Genomic DNA, 23256 nt, shown 5'->3' with positions numbered 1-23256 from the left:
AAATGCTACTTGATTTCTATATTAATTTTTTTGCTTTTACTTTATTTTTTAGCCACCAATCTGGATTGCTGGGATCTGCTGCAGATGCAGGTGGCGGAGGCGGCTCCCGTGAGTCCCGCGGCTGCCTCATCGCCGGCTCCCTGCAAGGTGACCACCATCCAGTTGATTCAGCAACAGCAGCAATTGCAGCAACAGCAGCAGAATATCATACTGAATGCAGTGCCATTGATAACCATACAGAATAACAAGGTGTTAATGCAACAGCAGCAGGAGCAGCTGCAGCAGCCTGCCTTGAAATTGTTGAATGGATCCAAGGCCACCATTCGCCTGGTGGAGACCAAGCCACCCACCGCAACGCAACCTCGGGTGGCCAAGGTGAACCTCATCCCCCAGCAGCAGCAGCATGGAAACAAGCGACACCTAAACAGCGCGACAGGAGCAGGAAATCCAGTGGAATCGAAGCGACTGAAGAGCGGCGCCACCCTGGATGTCCAGTCGCCGCAGCTCCTGCAGCAGCTGATCGGCAAGGATCCCGTCCAGCAACAAGCCCAAGCAGCCAAGCGAGCGGGCGGCGAGCGATGGCAACAATCCGCGGAGAGTAAGCAGCAGAAGCAGCAGCAACAGCAGTCGAACTCGGTGCTCAAGAACCTGCTGGTCAGCGGACGCGATGTAAGTGCCGGTTACTGCATTGTGCCCATGCGGCCCAAGAAGCAGCTGGCCAAGGTCTAGACTCGATCAATCGACCGACCGACCGACCGACCTTCCACCCGCCTCTCAATTAGCTAATGGAAGCTATGATTAAAGGAAAAGAAAAGATAACCAAGGATTGTTAGGCTAAGCAGCGAATGGACAAGCCCATTTCTACAATTTGTCTTTGTAAATGGATCGATTTTATATTGCTAGACCTAGAGAGTACGACTACCACTACCGCATCAGCAGCTAAATTGTAAACTGTAAACGTGTAACCAACAAAGCAACCTCCTCCCGCTGCGAGAGGAAGGCGGGCCTAGTTTTAGTCCGTTTTTGTAGTCCCTAGATTTTAGAACCTAGATATATTTACATAAAAACCTATAAATATAGCAAATAGATCTAGTCTAGATGTGTAAGAGAGCTGCAGTTGCGGCTGCAGCGTGGACTTTAAAATTATAAATTTGTAGACTATTTAAAATAGTGCTAATCGAACCGAAACGATGCGATGGAAGAAGAACGAGCGAGCGATCGATCCATCAATCGATTCATAATTTGTTGATTTCTTTTTAAGTTACCGACCTAAGAAAACCTAAGCAAGTTGTTAAAAAATCTTCTGTTCTGTTGAGCAAAAATTCTGTTGTACATACGTCGAGGAGGAGAAGGAGCAGCGGTAGGAATATACTATACTATTCGAGTAGTTATAGCGAGTGATCACCGTGCCGTAGAAGAGAATCATCACAGCGGATCGCAGACGCACGCACACACTCTGGACGTAGTTTTTATTAGAGATGTAGATCGAGATGAGATGAGGAATGCGAATCAGAGAACGATTGCAATAAAATTGTAAACTATATAAATTCAAAAAACAAAAAAATACGGCAACTTTAAGTTTTTTACTGTGATAGCATTTGCTTTTGTTGTTTGAGTTACCGGCATCCATCAGGTTTATTTTTTCTAGACCTTATTATTATCCCTATGATTTCTGTTAACTTATTCGAGCAATTTGTTAGATGTGTAAGCTTTGACTGAGCAGGAAAAAAAGCAGCAGCAGCAGTGCAGGAGTACGGATATATGATATGGTATAAATATGATTCAAGACAGGACGCGTTTGATTTCGAGTTCATTTTTGGCCTTTTTGTTGTGGAAGAAGCATGTAAATTGTCAAAATTTGTGAACGAAAAGTAGCAAAATTGAAAACTGAAATTCGAGCGCTGAAGGTACAAAAAAAGCAGAAAAGGAAATCCCTAAATAGGAAGGTTAGAAGCAGAAGCAACATTTAAGCTAGCAAAATATGCACACTAATTCTAGTGAAAAGTCAAAACTAAATGAGAAAAAAAGCATACAACACATATACATAGAGCAACTATTAGCAATTAAATAACAATCCTCGTGTTGTCGGCGTTTTCAATCGCACAACACACACACACACATAATAAATATAGATATATATACCTAGACTTAGTATAGATTTTAGTGCGTATATAGAACAAACCTCGGGTCGCCACTGAAGCTTTAACCTGGCAGGAGCTTTCGTTTCTTATTAGTTGTCGTTTTTAATTTAGTTTGTAGTTCCTTTGTTTTGTTTTTATTAGCGTTTAAAATACACCTAAATCGAAGGAGAAGTCAATTTTCCAAAAACGAAAGAAAAACCAAAAAACATTATCGAACCCTGTGTTTGTTTTCCTTATTTACCTATTGATTTGCTGATGATTTTTTAATTTTTTAGTATTCCGGGGCTCTTGAATATTTAAAAACCCAAAGCGTCTATTGATTTTTCGTCGTGTACTGACCTACATACTTGAAAAAGGGGTTGTTATATCCCACATATAACGCAACAAATTTCTCATTGTGTCGCCTGGCGGCTTAATTAACTTTCTGAAGTCTCTGAAAACGTGGCGTGTCTGACGCACATCGATGGCAATACGAAATGCCGAAATCATAAATATCCAGCTGGCATTTACTATAATACACTATATATAAAGCTGTGGTGGGCAAACAAATTTACACGCAACTAGGCCCGAATTTAAAATGCCAGGACCTGGCACTATTGACACTGCTTTAGTCGGGCCATTGAATTGGGATTTGTTTCCCTGGCCGAAAGGACTCCGCCTCCTTTTTTGGGCATTCCGATAAGACCCGGAGGCAGCGCGTGCCATTCGTATTGATTTTGCACCTCCAACTCGGAGAACCCACCATCCTACCACCCACATTTCGGTCTATCCCTTTGCCTGTTTTATTATTCCTTCCGCTGCGCACAGCTGACGCTTCTCTTTTCTGCGACACAACTTTCACTCTCACTTTGACTTTCACTTTCACTCTGGCCTGGCTTTCTCTTTTCCCCAGGACTCTCCTCTCTTTTGTTTTGCGAGGCACGTGTCTCTTATGTACTGAAAAGTTGCCCCCCTCCGAATCCGAATCCGGGTTTGGGTTTACTACTCCGGTTTTATGGCCTACACGAGCTACCCACTCTGGGACGACGGACTTTCTGCGTCACTGCCGGCTCTTTTCCGTAGTCCCTGCATTAATGAATCGCCCGACTTTTCCGTAATTGGCTGCAGCTTCTCCGGAACCCAATTTGCATTATTCTCGGTTGACACATGTGCGTACGTGGTTAAATATTTGCTCCCTACTTAGGGACATCCATCCTATGCCTCTTTTACTTTATTTACTTTGTTACTTGTGTTTTTGTGCTTTGTGTTTGTCCAGGCCAGAAGAAGCTTCCCTGGTAAAATAGAACAATTCATAGGAGAAATTGCCAGTTAGATCAGTTCGTAACCGCATCTACCTCGTGTGGCGAAAAATGGATAAACTAAAAACTGAAACCGAAACTACCTCCGGATCAGCCATCAAAATAGTAAAATAGTAACCTCAAGCGAAACAAAGGCCAAAAAAGAAAAATAGAGAAACAACAGATGCCCTCATAGGAAATTTTTACTGTTACTATAGCAAATTGATAAGCAATCCTCGAGATATTTAACTAGACAACTTAGCCTATACCATATATATATATATATTCCTCTCGATAATCATTTAGCCAGAGCTCCGAATTGGGGTCTTGAGAATATTTGAATAAAGAAAATAATTATAGCCCGAAAAGACTGCGAGCCGAAAACTCTGAAAAATTAAAAATATTATACACATAGCGCGGAACTTATACATAGCTCGTAAGCAGGGATGTAAATAAAGAAATAGACACCAGAAAAACAGCTAGTAAGCTAGGAGAACTCTCAAAATTAATCGATGTGGCTTTAACTAAACTTAAACTAAAAGGTCTCCCAGCATGTGGAGTTAGTCTAGCCAGTAATCTGCCTAATATTTAGCTACGATATCGAGATAGTATTAATTAAAAGCCCGCGCAAGTCAAATTCAAATCGACTAACGATAACAATAACAATAACGACTTTGTAGTAGACGATCACGGATCCCAATCATCACATTTAGTTGAAATTTTTCGCGTTACGTATGAAAAAGAGAGGGAGAGGGAAAAGAGGGTTAGGAAATGGGGAAGTTGGGTAGCTTTATCGCGACGGAGTGCAAATTCAAGAACGAGAATCGAACAGAAAGTACATACAATACCACAAATATACCACATATACCTCAGTACATGCATAAGTACGATCGTGTAGGTCGTTCGGGGTCAGATATATAATCGTATATATCCCCCCGGATCGACGCTTACTCACTTACATACCTCGTGTAAACATATAAACATTAACTAAAATATACATACATATACCTCTCTATCCTAAAAAAAAACATATGCCTATTCCGACTTTTGATAGTTCAATACACCTTAGTGAATGTTGTGTACCGACCCTTTGATAAAGAGCGTTTTTTACTACCTCCCAATTCTTGTTGTGTGTGTATCTCGCATTTATAGCAAAGAATTAACTAGATCCCAAGAACTAAAACATAAAAGCTAAAACCTAAACTAAACTAAATTTAAAGCTAATGCAAGTCTAGAGCAAGTAAACTAAAGAGTAAACTAAACTAAATGTTGTGTCATTTTTATAGCCTACTTATGTGCGTCGAATACCTCGGAGAAAAGCTTCAGTAAAAAGTAACGAAAAGTAAAGTAAATTTAGTGAAATTTTGTGAGTCACCAGCGAGAGTCCCATCCTAAAACAACAACAGATTTATTGTGCAACTTTATTAGCTGTAATTTCTCCGGCTAGCAAATGATATACTATATACCAAAACACCCCCGACATATCCGTCTTGCTGTAGCTCCCATTTTTGGCCAACTCATCATAACTCAAAATGAAGAAGTCAAGGTGACAAGCACTTTGTGTGCGTTGCAATTGATTTGGCGGCTGGCTGATTTTGATTAATGTTCGGGATTAGAATTCCCCATCCAGACAGTCAATTTCAAGTTGATTATTTGTGCAGGCATTATGCAAAATTTCATTATGATAGCCCGAATCAACAGGTTAGAGTGTTACATTTACAAAAGTAACCTTTTGCCCGGAGACTCATTTGTCAGAAGAGTCATTTTCATGGGACATTTGCCTTTATTTGCCATGCCAACAAATCTCTTCAACCTCTGCCATCCGGTTAATTTGCAACAATTACTTGTTGTGTGTGTTTTGTCGATAGACTAAGCTGCTTACATGAGACCCAAAAGTATGGAACCCCTATGCAACCCACCCCCAAAAAACACACAAACAACACCGAGAATACCTCCAGTTCCACAAGATGTTAGCGTAATTTGAAAGCCTAGAGCGAAACTAGCCTTGAATTAGACTCGAATGTAAGGCAAAAAACTAAAAAAAACTAGTGTGTAAACGCCGCAAAGTATGCAATATTATACATATATACACCTATATACATAAAAATATATATATACAAGATGTCAAGCAACTTATACATATACAAGCGAATGTAGTACGATACGATATGGCATATGATATGATATCTGGATTATAAAGTATTTTAATAAACTTTTAATAAATATTTTAGTAAATCCAATAAAAGCAAAAAAATAAAGCCGAAAAAACCCCCAGCGAATCTAGTGATACCAGCAGACGATAAGAGGATATCATCTTGGAGAAAAGCAGGGAAAATGTGTGTGTTTTCTTTTTTGGGCGTCGTTGATGTTTACAACTTTTTCCCCTTCGATTTATGTGCATACATTGGCCTGGCCCTCCGGCATATTTGTATTGACAGGCCTGGACCGACTGGGAATTGATTAATCTCCATTCAGCATTTGTATATTCGCCTGCTCCACTGACTGGCAATTTATTAAAATCTTTTGATTGGAATAAATGATGCTGCTGCCAGCTAATCAAGTTGCCCCAAACTTGTGCTGTCTCCTCTGGAATTGAATTCCTTATTGTCTTGTCGCTCTTCAAGTCGAACGAACCACTTGAGTATGCCGAGCACATCCATACACACGGCCAACTTTCACTCTTATCTCGAGATTCGAGATTTTCGCTTTCACTTTCGTTGGCAAATTTAAATCTTTCGCTTCGTTTGCCTGTAAATAAATGACGAATTTTCGTCACACACGAGCGCTGTGACGAAATTAAATTCCGCCCTGGAAAACTCAACCTCTATTTCGGAAAAAATGCCGAGATAGGCGACAATTGCATTACGTATACGCCACATTGTCTCCTTAAGGGAGGTGACTGCATGAGTTATTCAAGTTTATTGCTTATTGATTTTGGCCCCAGTTTTCAATTTCACCTCGTTATGAAAAGAGGCCAATCCTTTCGAGCGTTTCTCCCCCGGGGAATTGCGCAATACGAGAAGAGTTCGTTCGAGAGTTGAAGAAAATGTTACTTAAGTACATTTGCTGCCTACTTTTCCTTTTTATTATGCGGTGACAGCAGATTTTTCTGCACCAACTTGGAGGCAAAAGTTTCGCTTTAATTGCTTTTGTTTTTCTATTGGACTTTCCTCGTTCTGTGGGGGGAAGGGGGCCGAGGGGGCGTGGCACGTGCGAGGCGTCGATGAAATGCGATGCCATAAAAAGGAAGAATCCAATTAGACGGCTTTAAACGCAGAGTCCTAGCTGCAAAGCCAACTCAGCAGAACACTGGGGAAATCCGCCATAAAGTCGGCGCAAAGCTGCCGTCTAAGACATCAAAATGAAGTGCGGGAGCGGAAGAGAAGAGTACGACCAATTATTGTAATGCCTTGGCATTTCCGGAAACCTTTACCGTCTTTATCTAATAGTTTTGCCTTTTACGTGGCAGCACAATTGCCTTTAATAATTTATTAGAGCATATTAGACCAATGGCCGAGTTCTGGCAGGCATGCCACACAATATATCAAACAATAAACATATTACACGGTGCTCATACTTTTCTTTTGCCCATCGATGATGTCCTGAGGGGCGCAGCGCGTGTCTCTCGTTTCGTTACGCATACGCCCTGTCAGCCGGGGACAGGGAAAAATGTTTTTGGGTGTTTCCCATCGCTGTTCCCGATGGTATAATGCCCTCCGGAGCAAGTTCTTTCTGGGACAGATGTTCTAGCCACGACTTTCACTTTCTTTGTCCCAGCATTTGGTTTGCACATCGCTCAACTTACAGCACTTTCGCCTTCAGTCCGTAATTGCTGCAATTAGCACTAGCTGCAATCGAAGACTCACAATCGGCGATGAAAGCTTGGCAAACAGAGGGCCGGGGTGCGGTTCAATGGACTGCACTTGAACCCTTGTCCAGCGGACATCATCACACCCGTCGGGGTAGTTTTTGGCAGTTTTATCTTCGTCATCGGCTGTTGTCAAATTTTGCACATAGAAAAAAATATTCATAAATGGTTATTAGTACAAAATTAGCTTATTTTTGACAAAAGTAAACTAATTTGTAAAGAAAGACCTATTTTTGACCTATTATTTTATGGTAAGGTCACTCTAACTCTTCAAGAAAAGATTGGTCACACTTTTAAAGCTTTAAAATCAAATATGAATAATGAAATGAATATTTTATTTTCTGTGTAAGAATGCAGGCGGCAGCTTGGCAGCGGTCGAAATTGATATATTCCCCACTTCCTGTCAGTCTGACTGGCGGGAATGGAAATGGGCACGGACTGGTAGCTCTTAAAGCGAAAGTGGGGCCTTTCTTTGTGTCAATCCGAAATCCCAAGCATAATAATGTCCCGCCGCTGGATTCTGTTTCAGCGCGAGCAGCAGGACCCATTCCCAACCAACCATCATTAAAATATGATTTATTGCGGGTTTCGCCCAGCCTCTCACTCTTTCGGGGGGACTTTGCCGCTTGGCTTTTCACTGCCTAAGAGCTTCCTGCTGTGGCTTTTGCCACAGGGGACTACTAGGCCTTGAGCGAGTGACTTTAAACATCTTCACGACTCCTTCGACTTAGCCCCAGTTTTTCCGCTCGATTTTCGTTCAACTGTCAAGGTATCAAAATCTGCCTGCACAGGTCTCATCGAGTTAATAGGCCGCTATTTGCATAGGAATAGCCGTGAAACTCAGTCAAAAGTTGCCTTCTCCAGGGATTTTTGAGTTGCTAAGGGAATCGGGGAGTAATTTAGCTGTAAATTGGTTAATTTAATTTAATTTACGCACAGATTGCGGTACTTAAGTTATAATTGTAATTTCAATTGTAAGCCATTAGTTATGTATGCCAATAAGTTAGGATTAAGTTGGGCCATTATGAAAATCGATCCATTTACTGAGACAAATTTGTAATTATTTATAGCCCTTGGGAAATTGAGAGTTGTGGTGTGCTTTTTACACAGAAAGAAACTTGTTTTAGAAATTTTAGATTTTTTATTGTTTAAAAACAAGTTTCTTTCTTATATTTTATATTTTAAAAACCCTTTGCTAATTTTGATTTTTCCTGTTTCTTTTCCTTTTTTCTGCCCCAAAAAAACAGGCTAGCTCATCCGAACCCATGATGATCGATGATGACAACTCTTTGGAGCAGCAGACGAACCCCCTGGGCAAATATGGCTTGCCCCTGCATTGTCACACCTCCACGTCGGCGGTGTTGAGGGATTATCACCACAATCCGCTGATCAGTGGCACCAACTTCCAGTTGTCTCCGGTCTTTGGAGGCTCCGATGCTGGAGGAGGTGATTGCGAGACTGGGTCAGTGGTTTCCCTGGATGATTCAGTGCCACCGGGCTTGACAGCCTGCGATACGGATGCCTCCAGCGACAGTGGCATTGATGAGAACAGCCTGGTGGATGGTGCATCGGGGTCACCACGTAAAAGGGTTACCCTAATCACCACCTCCAGTGAGCAGCAGGTTGAAACTGCGCCAGCGCCACTTGATGTGGTGATCCAGCAGTCGGCGGAGGAGGAACTCGAGGAACTAGGATGTGGAACCAGCAGCAACGCCCCCAGCAGGAAGACCTCCATCTCCTTCCTGGACAGCAGCAATCCGCTCCTGCACACGCCTGCGATGATGGACCTGTGCAACGATGACTACATCATGGGCGAGGGTGGCTTCGAGTTCAGCGAGAACCAGTTGGAGCAGGTTCTGGGATGGCCAGAGATTTCCTAGGATCCATACCATCCTTGCATGCACTGCATTTGATGGGAGGGCATTTTTTTTGAGGGAGGAGTAGAAGAAAACATTGAAATTAAACTGAGCATCAAAGCGGAAGCTAACCAAAAGATTGATTTTGAGCCTTGCGTGAATGTTGAAGTCCGCACAACCAACCTGACAAGACCTATGTATCCCCACCAACCGATTCCAGTTTCCCCACCCAGACACTTGACCCCTGATGACCCCATGCTAACCGACACACATTTACAAACAGGAAGGGTTAATCACACTTGAATAGTTTTGTAGCCATGTTAACTGCCTAGAACAGAAGAATATATACACGTATGTAATTTAGTCTTAATGTTTTTCTATATGCAAACCGCGTTTACACAACACACAAAAAGGATGAGGAGCAAATAGTTAAAGGAGAAGGAGTACCAGTCGAAAGTAATAACGATAAACTACAATATAAATTACGAAAAAGAAAATATCTTGGAAAAATGTTCATAGTTTTTGTTGCTAGAAGGCTCAAAAAGCAAGTTTTTTGGTGATGGTTGTATTCTGGTTTTATAACTTTCAAGCAAAAAAGCTGTGACGGAAAAAAAAAGTTTTTGAACATGTTTTACAAATAAATATTAAAAAAAAAACAAAAAAAAAATCACAAAAAAATGTATACATTAATGTTAAATTTAGTTTAAGACTTTAATTTCAATGTTTTCAAAATGCTACAATAAACCTTTGTAGCAATTATAATATTTTTAATATAATTAATTTGAACTAAGTAAATATTGTACCCGATTCAGTTGATCTTAACTTCAGACTATACTTTTGTGCATTTCTACAAATTAACTTTGTGTCAATCATTTTAAATAACTTCTCGATTTTCGTTTCCCTTTGAGTACCAATTCTTTATGTAAATTAGTTTTAATTCTCTGTTTAAGGCGCATCATACAAAACAAACTGTTTGCTTGCTTAAATCCAAATTCAATCAATGTTCAGTGTTTTACAACTTGTTTTAATATTAAATAATTGGCAAAATAAATATAGAATTCATTTCGATGAAAGTTGCATGCAGAAAATCTGTGCGTTGTTTTTTGCTTGGGGAGTTGGATTTTGTTTCAGAAAAAAAGGGTAGGGGAAAGTTTATTCATTTGCAAAATCAGACTTTTATTTTGCGTTATGGAAAATTTGTAGCTTTGTTTTGGACAAAATATAGATTTTTAAAAGAAAATTTGGATTAGATTAAATCGATGTTTATGGATGAGCGAAAAGATCGATTCCTTTTCTAGGTACTGGATGGATTGACCAATCTGGGATTTGTCAAATGTAAGTAGGGGAAATTATTATTTTAAAGAAGTGCAACTCAATTAGAATTATGAATTATAAATCTACATTATTTTTGTTTTAAAATTGTTGGCTTTTGATTTTAGAATGAATTAAAATAGAATTGTTTACAGGTATATTGCTCGCAATCTCATTTATCCAAGACACAACCCACATAAGACGTCGAATGTAAAGTGTAAGTTTCATGTATATAAAACGTAGACAAAGTTGTATAAAAAACAAAGTCAATCAGAACTCAAACAAATCTTAAAAAAAATATATATAAAATACAAATAAATAAAATTAAGCATATTTAACAAATAAAAACAAGAGAGAACGCTATAGTCGGGTTGTTGTCCCGACTATCTAATACCCGTCACTCAGCTAAAGGGAGTGTGAACGCTGTGTCGGGTTGGTGTCCCGACTAATAATCGTAACTCAGCTAAAGGGAGTGCGAGGGAGATAGGTATATAATTTTTGATTGCGTATAACTTTTTAATGAATGGTCCGATTTGAAAAATGTCTTCTACATTTCGATAGGTATAAATATACACAACAAAATTGCATTTATACTTCTCGGAAATCTTTAAAGATGTGGGCGCAGGACCCATTTTAAAATCGTTAGTGGGCGATTGTGGGCGTTAGAGGGGGCGTGGCGCTCGGCTAAAATAAACTTGCGCTGCGTAGGAAGCCAAAGAATATGTGTGGGAAATCTCAACCTTCTAGCTTTTGTAGTTTCTGAGATCTCAGCGTTCATACAGACGGACAGACGGACAGACGGACAGACGGACAGACAGACAGACGGACAGACGGACATGGCTAGATCGACTCGGCTAGTGACCCTGATTAAGAATATATATACTTTATGGGGTCGGAAACGCTTCCTTCTAGCTGTTACATACTTTTGCACGAATCTAGTATACCCTTTTACTCTACGAGTAACGGGTATAAACAGGCTACTTAAACTGCACATTATTGCGCAACAACTCCAGGATTTTCTCTTCAGGAGCCATCCATTTGCATTCCGGGTACTTGATGGCGCAATGATGGGTAAAATTCACCTTTCCCGCTTCGATGGCATCACGAAAAGCGGATTGCTCCAACCAGGCGAGCAGCCAGGACCATTTGGTGGCTCCATCCAATAGGTGATCCAAATCCGAGGCCTGACCTTTGGTTACCTTTTCGCCTGCACTGTGCGTCAAAGTGCAAATGGATTTTAGCAGACAGACAGATAAATCCACGTCGTTCTTCAGAAATGTTCGCTCAATGACACCCAACATATTTGGCAGACTGGTAGCTAAAGGTAAAAAATATATTTCAATGGTTATAAATTTAATTAATTAAATTAAAGGTTAAAATTAAAATAAAACCTTTCCATTCAAAAGATGTAGTATAAATATTTGAGCTGACCTATTCGATCTCCAGTTTCATTGCGGTATATCAGCTTAAAATTGTCAAAGATTCCAGGAAAGCTCAAGTTATCATCGAAAAGTCCCCTCGCTGTGGCATTTGAATTGCTCGGTGCTGGTGTGGAAGATGATATATCCTCCTCCGAAGACTTTGGTTTGTGTGTGGAAGAATTCCCAAATATGGGACGGTGATCATCTCCAGTTATGGCCTCCAATCCCAAACTCCTGATGAGGTGGCCCACAAGAAGTCCGCCGGCCATCACAAGTCCACAGCTAACAACTGCCGCTGAATTAACTATAACCAAAGGCTAAAGAATGAAGAAGTATAAAATTGTACAAAATAAAATTTTATAAACCGCGAACTCATTAAAAATTTTCTTTTACCTATTTAAAAAATAATTTTTTTTTATGCTTAGCTAAAAAAACAATTTTTATTTTAAATTTAAATTTATAAATTTAGTTATATTTTTTCAATATCCACTGTTTGGTAATCTTGTTTTCAAAGAGAGCCTTACCTTAGGTGGCGCATTCCTTTTTCGCTTTACAGGAACCTCCAAAAAGGGCACTAGATAATCCAGCCCCAAGGCTATGTTCTTGCCCACTGCATCGAATGATATGATTTTGAATCCTTGGCCAGGATGTGGTCCCTCCTGTTTGGATAGTTTCCCGGATCCTGGCTCCTCCTGCTCCTCTTCACCACTGGCAGCCCAAATAACGGCACAGCTGGCCAGGAGAGCGAATGTCAGGTACAATAACTTCATTTTCCCGCTGACAGATCCGACCGGTTGCGAAGTTGATGAACATTTGAATCAATTTCCCAGGCGGTGTCAGCAGCAGACTTTTCATCCACCACCGCCGCTTTGCTTCGATGGGTAAGCTGTGCACTTAGAAAAAATATATTAAAAGTTTGACTTTAAAACACATTTGCAAAATTTTAATGCCGTTTTAATCATCCGAAGGCATATAAATATTAAATATTTTAAAAAAATATTTTGTTACTTGCTTTATTAAATATTTATTTAATACTATACAAAATTTCACATTTAACGGATAATTATTCTAAACTCATTCTTATTTTTATAAAAGTTTTAAACTTGTTTTCAGTGTGAATACCGCTTGAGTGCCTTTTGGTTGCTATAATTTTCGACTGTGACTCCAGTTCCCACTCATATGATGAAGACAAAATGCAACAAAGTGGGGAGTGTGACATAACAGGTATGGAGGTGCGAAAACAATTAGCTGGAGGAAATGTCGGGCCAGATGAAAGCGGAAGATAGCTATAACTACCTTCTTTAATTGGGGGAGAAGTGGCAGAAATTAATCCAATTTCCCGGCATTTCCATTACATAAGAAGACATTTGTTGTGGGGGAATATCATGAGTGATATTTTTAATAAATCTTTTTATTAAAAGTTTAAAACTATTATAAGTACAATATTAAATAACATACAAAATATTTAATTTTTTCAGTTTTAATCTCTTTATATTCTTTTTTCTAAAGTAAGGAACCAATAAATAAATAACTATAACAATGTTTTGTTTTTTAATTTTTAAGTAGTTATTATCCATTGAAGAACTTGAGGACTTGGGGTAAGCCACCAGATTTCCAGTTTAAGTGATTTGGCCATCTGCAACTGCGATATGTGTGAGTACAACTCCTACTACTTTTAGCAGATTGGATGGCATGGAAAACTGCAGTTCCATCTACAAATGAATAAAGCCAGGGAGAGCTGCAAAAATATTAAATTTAAAATAGATTTAATATTTTATATTTATATATATATAATATTATTTAATTCTAGACTTTAAAGATGTATCTTTTTTTTACCTGGTCAACACATTTAGAACCCTCGCATATCCGGAAGATAAGTTTTGCTGCAAGTACTGGCAGATCATGCGCTGCACACAGATGGACATATCGATATTATGCTCCTCCAGTTGGGATTCCACCACATCAGTTAGCCGGCGCACTATTCAATAAAAATATAAAATTAAATCTAGCTAAGAACATATTTTTAATCAATACTTACTGCCTCTGTCGGGATCGGATTTATAGCCATAGCCATTACCCACAGAGGTGATTACTAGGGGTGCTATAAGTAATCGCACGACGGCTGCAATCACAGCTCCTGCAGCCACCACAACTGCCGTGTTTATAATAGCGCCGGTTCGCAAATTGAGGATATTCTGGATGGCATCCCGCGCCAGATTCATGCTCCTCTTCACTGGCACCTTGAGGAAGGGCACAATGAACTCCAGTTCCACACTGACATCCTCGCCGCTGGCATGGAAATGGAAGCCGCGTCCCTGGCGTTCCAATTCAGCACTCCCATCGCCCTCCAAAGTCAGCTCCATTCTTGCACTCTGCTGACGCGGCTCAAAGTCCCGAAATCTCAGCATTCTCGCACTGGCATTGCCATAAAAATCCGCGTAGCTCAGATCGCTGCCACCAACACTTTCTCCAAAGTAGCCCAAAAGTGGAAACAGGGCCATTACACCCAGCAAATGCAAGATGCGCACCAACCACATGCTGTCGCCCGAGCGGTCGGAATTCGTCTGATCGCGATTCCAAGTCGCCGAAAACAAAAGCCCCCGAAAGTCTGCGGAGAATTACATGCCCCGTGCGCCGGCAATCAAGATATGTGATATTCATTTAGTCGGAAAACTTAAGCGTAAGACGGAGGCGCGACTTTAATGCTTCGTGAATTGCGAATATGCTTTGGGGAATTTGCGCTGGCAGATGGCCAACGATTGATTGAATAACGATAACTGATTCGCAAAAAGGATAAGGAAAGAAAGTACGCAAACCTGGAAGAAGTGATTCAACAAAGTGGAATCAACGCCGATGGTGCTGCTGATAAAACGGGTGCAACAGTCCGCGACGAAACTAACACGCAGAAAAATAACTTTGTTTTTGTTATACTTCTTATAATCATTACATTTGGGGATGTATTGAAATTTTAAAATTTCTATCAGTAAAGAACACTCCCAAAAAATGCACTATTTTGTCCGAAGAAATGGTCAAAATATTGACTGTCATTATAAAAAAAAGAAAAAAAAACAATAGATTAAATTTTATAATCTAAACGAAAGTGATGTTGATCGTTAGATTAGGTTGTTAGCTGATAAAAACAGTCATTCCTTTGCTGAAACACTCCATTTAGTCAAGTTATGACAAATAGACTCAGAAAAACTTGATGGTTTTATCCAAAAACCTCATGCGGATTTTCCCGAAATCACCTTTGTGAAGGTCTGCATTAATTTGCTATTAATCGATTATTTTTCCTTTTACAACCCTGATATTTTTCTCAGTGCATTGGGAATCTCGGGTAAACTCGCCTTATTAGAAAGACATTTGTTGTCGACTATGGACCGTGAAATTTGCATATTCCGCGAAGTGAACTCGCCTATGGGCTTATAAGCAGTTATGTCACCCGTAGTGCGACAAAGGTTAGGTAAACAAATCGGGATTAAGCAAGAGCACCATGGGAATTATTCAAGACTTCCTTGGTTCCGCAGTACTTTGGCGAATTTAGACTGGTAAATGTGTCAAAGAGTTAAGGTTAGATAAACAAACTAGCGTTGGTGTAATGACCTCAAAGTGAATATTATTCATCATTTAAATCACTATGGACGGCAGTTCATGTAGTGACGAAGCGCACCAGGAGAGTGTGCGAAGGCGACTACTATATATACACGAAGAAATGAAAATCTACTGTGATGGTCCGATCATAATGAATAATACACCTATCGAAAGGTATTGCGAAAACTAACAGGATTGCATACCAAGACTTTAAGAAAATCAATTGGCTTGGGAGAGAGAGCGGTGAAAGTAGAAAAGTGAAAATTTCGAAATTTGGAGCTGTTGGGGCCGGTGGGGATAACAGCCCCCTCGCAATGTTTTAGTTGTATTCCTTTTGAAAATACCCGTCGAATGAGGGGTCATTTGTCAAAATCCGACTCTCCGTTCAAAAGTTATAGCCAAAATAAGATTTTCTTCTTCTTCCCAAAATGAAAATTTAATTCTGTTTGTCAGTTTGTCCACTTGTCCAAAATATGTTTTTTAAGTTCTGAAAATTTGATATGACGTTCATCACATCGATATAACAAAATTTTGTTCTACCACTTTTGGAAAAACTAGCTAGTTTAGCGGGAAAACAGCTATAAATAGCTAAAATTCGGAAAGCCGTAACTTATATATACTACTAAAGCTACAGACTTGTGCTTTATCTCGTTTGAAAGCTATTTTTAAATGCTATAAACGCCTTCTATATGCAATTTATGTAAATGTAATAGTTAAAGAGATATGGACAAAAGAAAATTTGTTTAAACTTTTTTTTTAGCTTTTTTTTAATTTTCTCAAAAACGGCTCTAACGATTTTCCTTACAACTTTAAACTGTATAGCCCTTGAGATTCCTTAAATTTTGGTATGTATCATGTTTATGTAAAAAATCGCGTTTAAAAGTTATTCAGAAACGAAAATAGCCACTTTTGCCAGCTCAGAACAACTAACGCTCCCTGAGTATTGATGTTTGTGGGAGGGTATCCGAACTGTATTTTAGGGTCATGGAATCAGTAAATTTTCACTTAAGAGTTCCATATAGGAATCTTTTGTTCTACGACTTTTGGAAAAAGCCGCTACTTTAGCGGGAAAAAGCTAAAAATAGCTAAATTTCGTGACTTTCGTACCTTTAGTAGTGTAGAACCCTACACTACTAAAGGTACAGACATGTGCTATACCTCGTTTAAAAGGTATTTTGAAATACTTCAACGCCTTTTTAACTTAATTTGTTAAAATACAATAGTTTAAAAATTATGATTGACCAATTTAAATTTAAATGTATATATTAGCTCCTATGAGAGCAAATGTAAACAAACAAAAACTTCTGATATCAAATAAAAACACCTCTTAACGAGGTAAAAAACTAGTGACGACCGCACCTTCAACATACAAAAGTTCTGATATCAACATTTGTGACGAAAAATTATTACACTCGTCATTAAATAGACTTTCTAATCTTTTCTCATTCGTCACGCTGCAATAGAAAATGCCTGTAAAGGGAAAAAGGCTGGAATAGTTTGCTAGGGCGGTCCGAATGAGAAAATATTAGAAAGTCTATTTAATGACGAGTGTAATAATTTTTCGTCACAAATGTTGATATCAGAACTTTTGTATGTTGAAGGTGCGGTCGTCACTAGTTTTTTACCTCGTTAAGAGGTGTTTTTATTTGATATAGGGTTAAAGAAACAAAAGATTTTAAGTAATCACAGTAATTATTATGGGTCATTTAAGGTGGGTTAAGGTTAGATAAACAAACCGAAATATAAAATAATTGCAGAAAATATTTGATTGGTGGTGTCAAACTGCAGATATTAGCTGGAAAGGTTTTTGAGGTGGGTATAATTTGTAATTTGATAGTTTGATAGTCACCTAATATTACTTCAATGCACACTTTTAAGAACCTACTAGAAAAAGAAAATGATATATTTGTTATACAAAACAGCCATGTTTAAATTTAAGTAATAAAAGCATTCAAATTTTAATTTAGGTGTTTATTAAAACTTACAATTTAACGCGGTTGATTAAAATCGGAACTTTGGTGGGCTAAAATCGTATGTGGATGGGGGATAGGTGTTCCACGTGCTACAGATGGATATAACTATATACAACTGTCGGAGGAATGAGGACCGATGGTGGGATCGAAGCGCACCAGCTTCTTGGTCCTCCGCTTGACCTTCAGCCTCTGCCTCTCCTTGGCCATCTCCCTGGACCAGGGTTCCTTCCGCTGGGGGGCAGTGGGTGGATAGGCGGCCCGATCCAGCAGCCTCATGTGGTTGCCACTCAGCGGGAGCTCCGAATCGGTGCTATAATCCGGAGGAGCAAAATTGGCTATGACCCGAGGATGATTCCGAGTAGCCTGGTTGTTCAGCCGATTGTAGACACTCGAGTCCTGGTAGTCCTGTTCGCCAGCTTCAAAACCACCCGTCACTCGCCCCGGAATTGGCTTCTTTTTCTTCGGCTTCTTCGGGATGTTCCGCATCTTGGGCGGCTTGGGCTCCGCCTGGATTACGCCCTTGCCGTAGATCCAGTTGAACGGCTTCTGCCGCTCGCCCATCGCACAGCTCTCGTACTGAACCTTCCAATCGGGCATGTGGGGATATAGACTGGGCATCACCCAGTCACTTTCATCGTACTGCGTCTCGCTGTGCTTCACATGGGAGCTCTTCATCCGCTCCGGATGCATTAGACCCGCCGGCGGGGTAACCCCAAAATCGAATTCCGCCTCGCTATCCGAGGTATCCGTGAGAACCAACTCATCCTCGCAGGAAGCGATCTTTCGACGCTCGCACTCCTTCCGCACATGATACACCAGCCGCTTCTTGTCCACAAAACTGCGGCAATAGCAGCTCATCAGCGGCTTGTGGCAGGAGCACTTGCTGAAGCCCATGTTTTTGAGGCAGCGCTTCAGATCGCGCAGTTCCTTCAGCAGCGGATTCTTGACGATCCGAAACTGTACGGGTTTCATTTTCACATACGGATTGGCGGATCGCCCGAGGGTCTGCGCATCTTTCAGCGGACGCAGGGTGATGGTATACACATCGTTCTTTTTCTCTATGTGCAGGGTGGGCACCTGCAGCAGATCCTCCTGAGGGGATTCATCCTTGGCTGGCTTCTTGTGCCTGTAATACGACATATATTTGGAAACGGGCACCGAGTCGACGGGAAAGTCCTTGAGGAAGTAGCGCATCAGGCCGCGAATGGAGCGACGAATGGCGCCGGGTCGCCAGCCGGGCTTCTTGGCCAGCGGATGGGAGGTCCACAGCCAGCCCATGTGGCTGGGCACCTTCTGGTCGCCTTGGGGGGCATCCTTCTTTGGCTTGGGTCGCTCTGGTGCGCGATACATGGAGTAGAAGCGGGACTTGAAGGGTCGTTTGCCCTTTAAGCGTCGCTTTTTCGACTTTGGTGGCTTACCGCAGGCATCCTCGGCGGCCTCTGATTTTCCCGCCTTTTTCCTGCCCTTTTTGTGAACCTTGGCCAGACTACAGGCCTCCGTGCAGATATCCTGGATCTTCTGCTCCTCATCCGGCGGCGACTTTACCTTGAAGAGATCCCTCAGCTCGGCGAACACCTTGACCAAATCCTGCGGCTTGTCTTCCGCCTCCTGATTATGGGGATTTTTCTGGGCAGCTTCCTTGGTATTGGATTCGCGAATGCTGCGCCTCAGCAGCTGGTAATCCCGCACAATTGCCTCAAAGGCCTCCGAAGTGTGGTTAAAATCACCCTGATCCGCATTCCCCGAACAACCCTCCACGGAGCCCAGGTCAAAGCTCAGCTCCTCGACGGGATTCTCCAGATGATCCAGCAGAATCGATTGGGCGGTGGCTGCCTCGTCGTAGGGTCGCTCCTTGAACTCGGGAATGGGCTTGTAGCCGCAGCCGGGACAGGCGGCCACCTTGGGCAGCCAGGAGACATCCTCGCCGCAAAGGACGCAGGCTCGCGTGTTGCTGATGTGCATCTGCCGCAGTTTGGGCGACGAATACTTGGGGACCAGCCGATTGGCATTGCCCTCGCCCACGATGTTGCGTTGGCAGGCGGAAAACTGGGTGGCAGGACCTGCCGGAGGCTCGAAGGACACACAGCAGTCGTCCACTTGGGGACAGGAGTAGACGGGATAGGGTCCCGCCATGTCCACCAAACGGGGGGGCGGTGGATCCTGCGGGTAAAATTAATCAATTGGATGTGGTTTGGTTTTATACCCTTGCAGACGTTTCCGACCCCATAAAGTATAGAAGAATTAAATATATACTTAATCAGCATCACTAGACGAGTCGATCTAGCCATGTTTTTCTGTCCGTCCGTCTGTCCGTTTCTACGCAAACTAGTCTCTCAGTTTTAAAGCTATCGGGCTGAAACCAAAAGTCTTCTTTCTATTTAAGATAGTATTTAGGTCGGAACCGACCGGATCGTACAACTATATATTATAGCTCCCATAGGAAGGATCGGAAAAAAACGTTAAAAAAATTCTAGCTTCGGTGTTTTTCGAAATATTACCTTCTACTCTTGGGAATATTATTTTTTATTTTAATATATCTGAATTTCGAATTAAATATTTTTAAAATCCGATCACGATGTCATATAGCTGTCATAGGAACGGTCGGAAAATTAAATGGAAATTAATAGACAAAAAAATTATATATTTGTCAAAATAATACGAAAGCAGCTAAAATTATGATTGTTAGAACATTATACGCAAATAAATCTAAATTAAATGTTTTTGTAAGCTAATAGGAATGATCTGCTAGCTTCCTTTCTTGTTTTTATTTATTTTTCCCACCTGACATCCTTGGAAAGCCTGATCCCTATCCTCGCTGCAGGCGGGTGAATCTTCTGGCACATCGCTGGGCATAAAACCCGCACAGGGATCCAGCGAGGAGGAGGATATGAAGGAGGCGTCCCGGGGATCCACATTCATGTCCATGCAGCTCCTTCCCCTCTCCTGGCCGCCCGCCAAACGTCGTCGTCCTTCGTCAAACGGAGCGTCCTCTCTATTGAAGTTCAGGTGCTATCAAGGATCGGGTCCTTGGCGGCGCTACTTACTCTTTGAGGGTCTGGCAGCGCATCTGCATGGCGAAGCGGAGGTTCAACAGGCCAACGGTGCATCCCTTGCAGGTCAGCTCCACCTGGGCATCGTGGACGATCTCCTCGAACTCGTTGATCATGCGGTTGACCACGGCGGCGGGCGGAAAGTAGCAGCCGCGAGCTGGAGGGGATTAGAGGGGTTAGGAAAGAGGTATTAAAAAATCCCTAAATTCCCCACCAATCTCCTTGCGCAGATAGACCACGGAAATGGTGATGCCCTCGGCCAGCTGCCTCTGCAGGCACTCGGGTTCCATTTGGAAGGTCTTTTGGGGATCGAGGGGCAGACAGTTGACCCCGATGCTAGTGGCATCCAGGCAGATCTTGCAGCCGCGGCACACATTGGCCCTGACCTGCAGCTGGTCCCGGCACTCAAAGTCCCTGCCCGGCATGTCGAGCCTCTGGACAATCAGCTTGGCGGCAAAGCAGCGCATGTAGTCCCTGTTGGGCTTGCCCTTCTGCCCAGGAGCCGGGCACCGCGGCTCGTAGACGCCCTCCCGGTTGCGCACCGGACAGGAGGAGCAGCAGCAGCCCTTCTTGTCCTTGTCCTTCCTGTCCTTTTTGTCCTTCTCCTGACCCCTGCCTTTCTCCTTCTCCTTCTCCTGGTAGGTGGAGCAGTGCATGTACTCCGTCTTGCAGCTCGCCAGTCGGGTGCTGATCATCCCGCGGTGCTTGTAGTAGTTATCCCAGTCCATCAGCTCCTCCACCGGCTTCTCCTTACGCTCCACGGGCTCCGGCCTGCACTGGAACTTCTCCATCCTGTTCGATCAATTTTCTTGCACAAATAATTTGAGAAAGCGCTCGAGAATTCACTTAAAAGCTAACAATTTATAGGGGACTTGGACCCGAACCGAACCGATCGACCTGAACTTTCAATAGAGAATGAGTTTGGCTGACAAATCTCCACAGGAAGTTTAGATGAAGCCAAATTCACGGCATCCTGGGTAATATCTAATCAGTTAGACAAATAAATCAAGAAATAAAATGATAATATTGGTTATACGTTTTTAAAAGGTAATAGTTTAAACCATCTGAAAAAGCTAAAATAATAAGTAGTTATACCCGTTACTCGTAGAGTAAAAGGGTTTATTGTATTCGTGCAAAAGTATGTAACAGCTAGAAGGAAGCGTTTCCGACCCTATAAAGTATATATATTCTTGATCAGGGTCACTAGCCGAGTCGATCTAGCCATGTCCGTCTGTCTGTCCGTCTGTCTGTCTGTCCGTCTGTATGAACGCTGAGATCTCGGAAACTACAAAAGCTAGAAGGTTGAGATTTCCCACACATATTCTTTGGCTTCCTACGCAGCGCAAGTTTATTTCAGCCGAGCGCCACCCCCCCCCCCCCCCCCCCTCTAACGCCCACAATCGCCCATTAACGATTTTAAAATTAATTAGAAGACATTTTTCAAATCGGACCATTCTTAAAAGTTATACACAGTCAAAAAAATGTTATACATCCATCTCCCTCGCACTCCCTTTAGCCGAGTGACGGGTATTAGATAGTCGGGACACGAACCCGACTATAGCGTTCTCTCTTGTTTTTTTATACTATTGTATAAAACAAAAAATTTGGTAAATAAATTTGAATCTATTGATCATTTTTATTCTTGGCTGTTTGCAAGTAAAGTTCACACGTACTTCGGCTTAATCATCATTTCAGAAGAGGTAAGGTTACCGAATAATTCCCAATTAAAATTGTAAGAGTATTCCGTATTAAGGCTGCAATCAAAAGTCTGTTAGTGATACAACTGAAATTAGTTTATAATTACATATGCCTACCTATATCCACAATCACGGTACCACCAACCGCCAGAGACAATACTAGCGCAATTAAAACTATTATTATAAGCATAATTATCATAATAACTGAAATTATAATCATAATTAAATTTGTAATTGTCATTGTCCCGATCAAATGTGGAGAACATCATTCCTTCTTCTGTTCTTATTAGGTCTGTAATGTTGGATGACCCACGAAATGTTCCCAGTGTTTTTAGCTTGTATAATTCCAATTCGCTTTCAATTTGAAAATTATCATAATGAGCGTAGCCAGTTTCTCCCTTATCATTTACAAATTTAATGCTCAGTTCGAGGGGTTTATCCTTAGTCATCTGGTACAGCTTCTCCAATCCTATGAAAAACTCTCCTCTTATGTTTCCAAATCCAGTCTTATAATTCTCCCAGTTTCGATTAAAGTCTACTGAGCCGTCTTGACGCCTTTGAATTGACATCCAGCCAGTTGAATTGCAGGGTGCTTCAAACATAGCTATTCCGGGCTTATTTATTTTATAAATTCCATTTGGCCGGCCCTTGGGACAACTTTCCGTTCCTCGACACAATAAAAGTTCATCGGTCATTTTAGTTATTTTTTCCAAATCAGATCTAGTGTGATTGTTAAGGCCATCGATTTGATTATCTTTGGCGAAAATCTGCGCTCTTAGGTCCTTAAGTTGGTTATCTTTTATTTCCATTCCCTCCTTTATTTTCATAATTTCTTCACCTTTATCTCTAATTTCTTTGTCTTGTCGCTCCAGCTCTTTTGATTTATCAATGATTTCTTTATTTTTGCCATCCACTAACTCATCTTTGGTTTTAATTTTGTTCTCCGCATTTCGTAATTCACTCTGCAACTTACCAATAGTTGTTGTCAAATTTTTCACTTTATTGTCTTTTTCCAAGATTTCGGTATCCTTTGATTTTATAAGATCCTCTTTGTTTTTAAGGTTTTCAGTT

The 23256-nt window shown here is 41.3% G+C and overlaps 4 protein-coding genes across 5 annotated transcripts in view; 1 reads left to right on the top strand and 3 right to left on the bottom strand.

Annotated features, from left to right (window-relative positions):
* The window catches only part of sima (HIF-1 transcription factor component sima), a 74598-nt gene extending 64368 nt beyond the window's left edge, over positions 1-10230 (top strand). For both annotated transcript variants that reach the window (XM_017153223.3, XM_070216801.1), the window contains exons 11-12: positions 53-669; positions 8534-10230. In XM_017153223.3, the coding sequence (XP_017008712.2) occupies positions 53-669; positions 8534-9166 (1250 nt within the window). In that variant the 3' untranslated portion in view covers positions 9167-10230. The remainder of the gene's footprint in view (positions 1-52; positions 670-8533) is intronic.
* Positions 10231-11430: 1200 nt separating this feature from the next.
* Positions 11431-12706, bottom strand: LOC108065297 (uncharacterized). Its single transcript, XM_017153224.2, has 3 exons — positions 12399-12706; positions 11885-12191; positions 11431-11771 (listed from the first exon to the last, which is right to left on the bottom strand). Exons 1-3 carry the CDS (start codon positions 12642-12644, stop codon positions 11431-11433), a joined length of 894 nt encoding a protein of 297 aa, XP_017008713.2. The 5' UTR covers positions 12645-12706.
* A 737-nt stretch (positions 12707-13443) lies between these two features.
* On the bottom strand, positions 13444-14621 carry LOC108065298 (uncharacterized). The gene is made up of 3 exons (XM_017153225.3): positions 13913-14621; positions 13711-13852; positions 13444-13612 (listed from the first exon to the last, which is right to left on the bottom strand). Exons 1-3 carry the CDS (start codon positions 14409-14411, stop codon positions 13444-13446), a joined length of 810 nt encoding a protein of 269 aa, XP_017008714.2. The 5' UTR covers positions 14412-14621.
* Positions 14622-17421: 2800 nt separating this feature from the next.
* Positions 17422-21408, bottom strand: Ppi1 (Protein phosphatase 1c interacting protein 1). Its single transcript, XM_017153387.3, has 4 exons — positions 20703-21408; positions 20483-20645; positions 20220-20430; positions 17422-19598 (listed from the first exon to the last, which is right to left on the bottom strand). The coding sequence occupies exons 1-4, from the start codon at positions 21277-21279 to the stop codon at positions 17544-17546; spliced, it is 3006 nt and encodes a 1001-aa protein (XP_017008876.2). The 5' UTR covers positions 21280-21408; the 3' UTR covers positions 17422-17543.
* Positions 21409-23256: the final 1848 nt, after the last annotated feature.

Source organism: Drosophila takahashii, chromosome 3R (assembly GCF_030179915.1).
Source record: "Drosophila takahashii strain IR98-3 E-12201 chromosome 3R, DtakHiC1v2, whole genome shotgun sequence".
NCBI classification, from domain to species: domain Eukaryota; kingdom Metazoa; phylum Arthropoda; class Insecta; order Diptera; family Drosophilidae; genus Drosophila; species Drosophila takahashii.
The sequence above is the reverse complement of the archived record's forward strand: the minus strand, read 5'-3'. Positions and strand labels throughout refer to the sequence as shown.

Excerpts from the sequence above, each read along its gene's own strand:
- LOC108065297 (XM_017153224.2), bottom strand. The coding sequence starts at position 12,644 with ATGAAGTTATTGTACCTGACATTCGCTCTCCTGGCCAGCTGTGCCGTT. Across the intron at positions 12,192-12,398 it reads AAAGGAATGCGCCACCTAAG|CCTTTGGTTATAGTTAATTC; the intron begins GTAAGGCTCTCT and ends TTCATTCTTTAG. Across the intron at positions 11,772-11,884 it reads TGAAACTGGAGATCGAATAG|CTACCAGTCTGCCAAATATG; the intron begins GTCAGCTCAAAT and ends TTTTACCTTTAG.
- LOC108065298 (XM_017153225.3), bottom strand. The coding sequence starts at position 14,411 with ATGTGGTTGGTGCGCATCTTGCATTTGCTGGGTGTAATGGCCCTGTTT. Across the intron at positions 13,853-13,912 it reads ATCCGATCCCGACAGAGGCA|TGCGCCGGCTAACTGATGTG; the intron begins GTAAGTATTGAT and ends TTTATTGAATAG. Across the intron at positions 13,613-13,710 it reads GTTCTAAATGTGTTGACCAG|CTCTCCCTGGCTTTATTCAT; the intron begins GTAAAAAAAAGA and ends ATATTTTTGCAG.
- Ppi1 (XM_017153387.3), bottom strand. The coding sequence starts at position 21,279 with ATGGAGAAGTTCCAGTGCAGGCCGGAGCCCGTGGAGCGTAAGGAGAAG. Across the intron at positions 20,646-20,702 it reads CTATCTGCGCAAGGAGATTG|CTCGCGGCTGCTACTTTCCG; the intron begins GTGGGGAATTTA and ends AATCCCCTCCAG. Across the intron at positions 20,431-20,482 it reads CGCTGCCAGACCCTCAAAGA|AGAGGACGCTCCGTTTGACG; the intron begins GTAAGTAGCGCC and ends GAACTTCAATAG.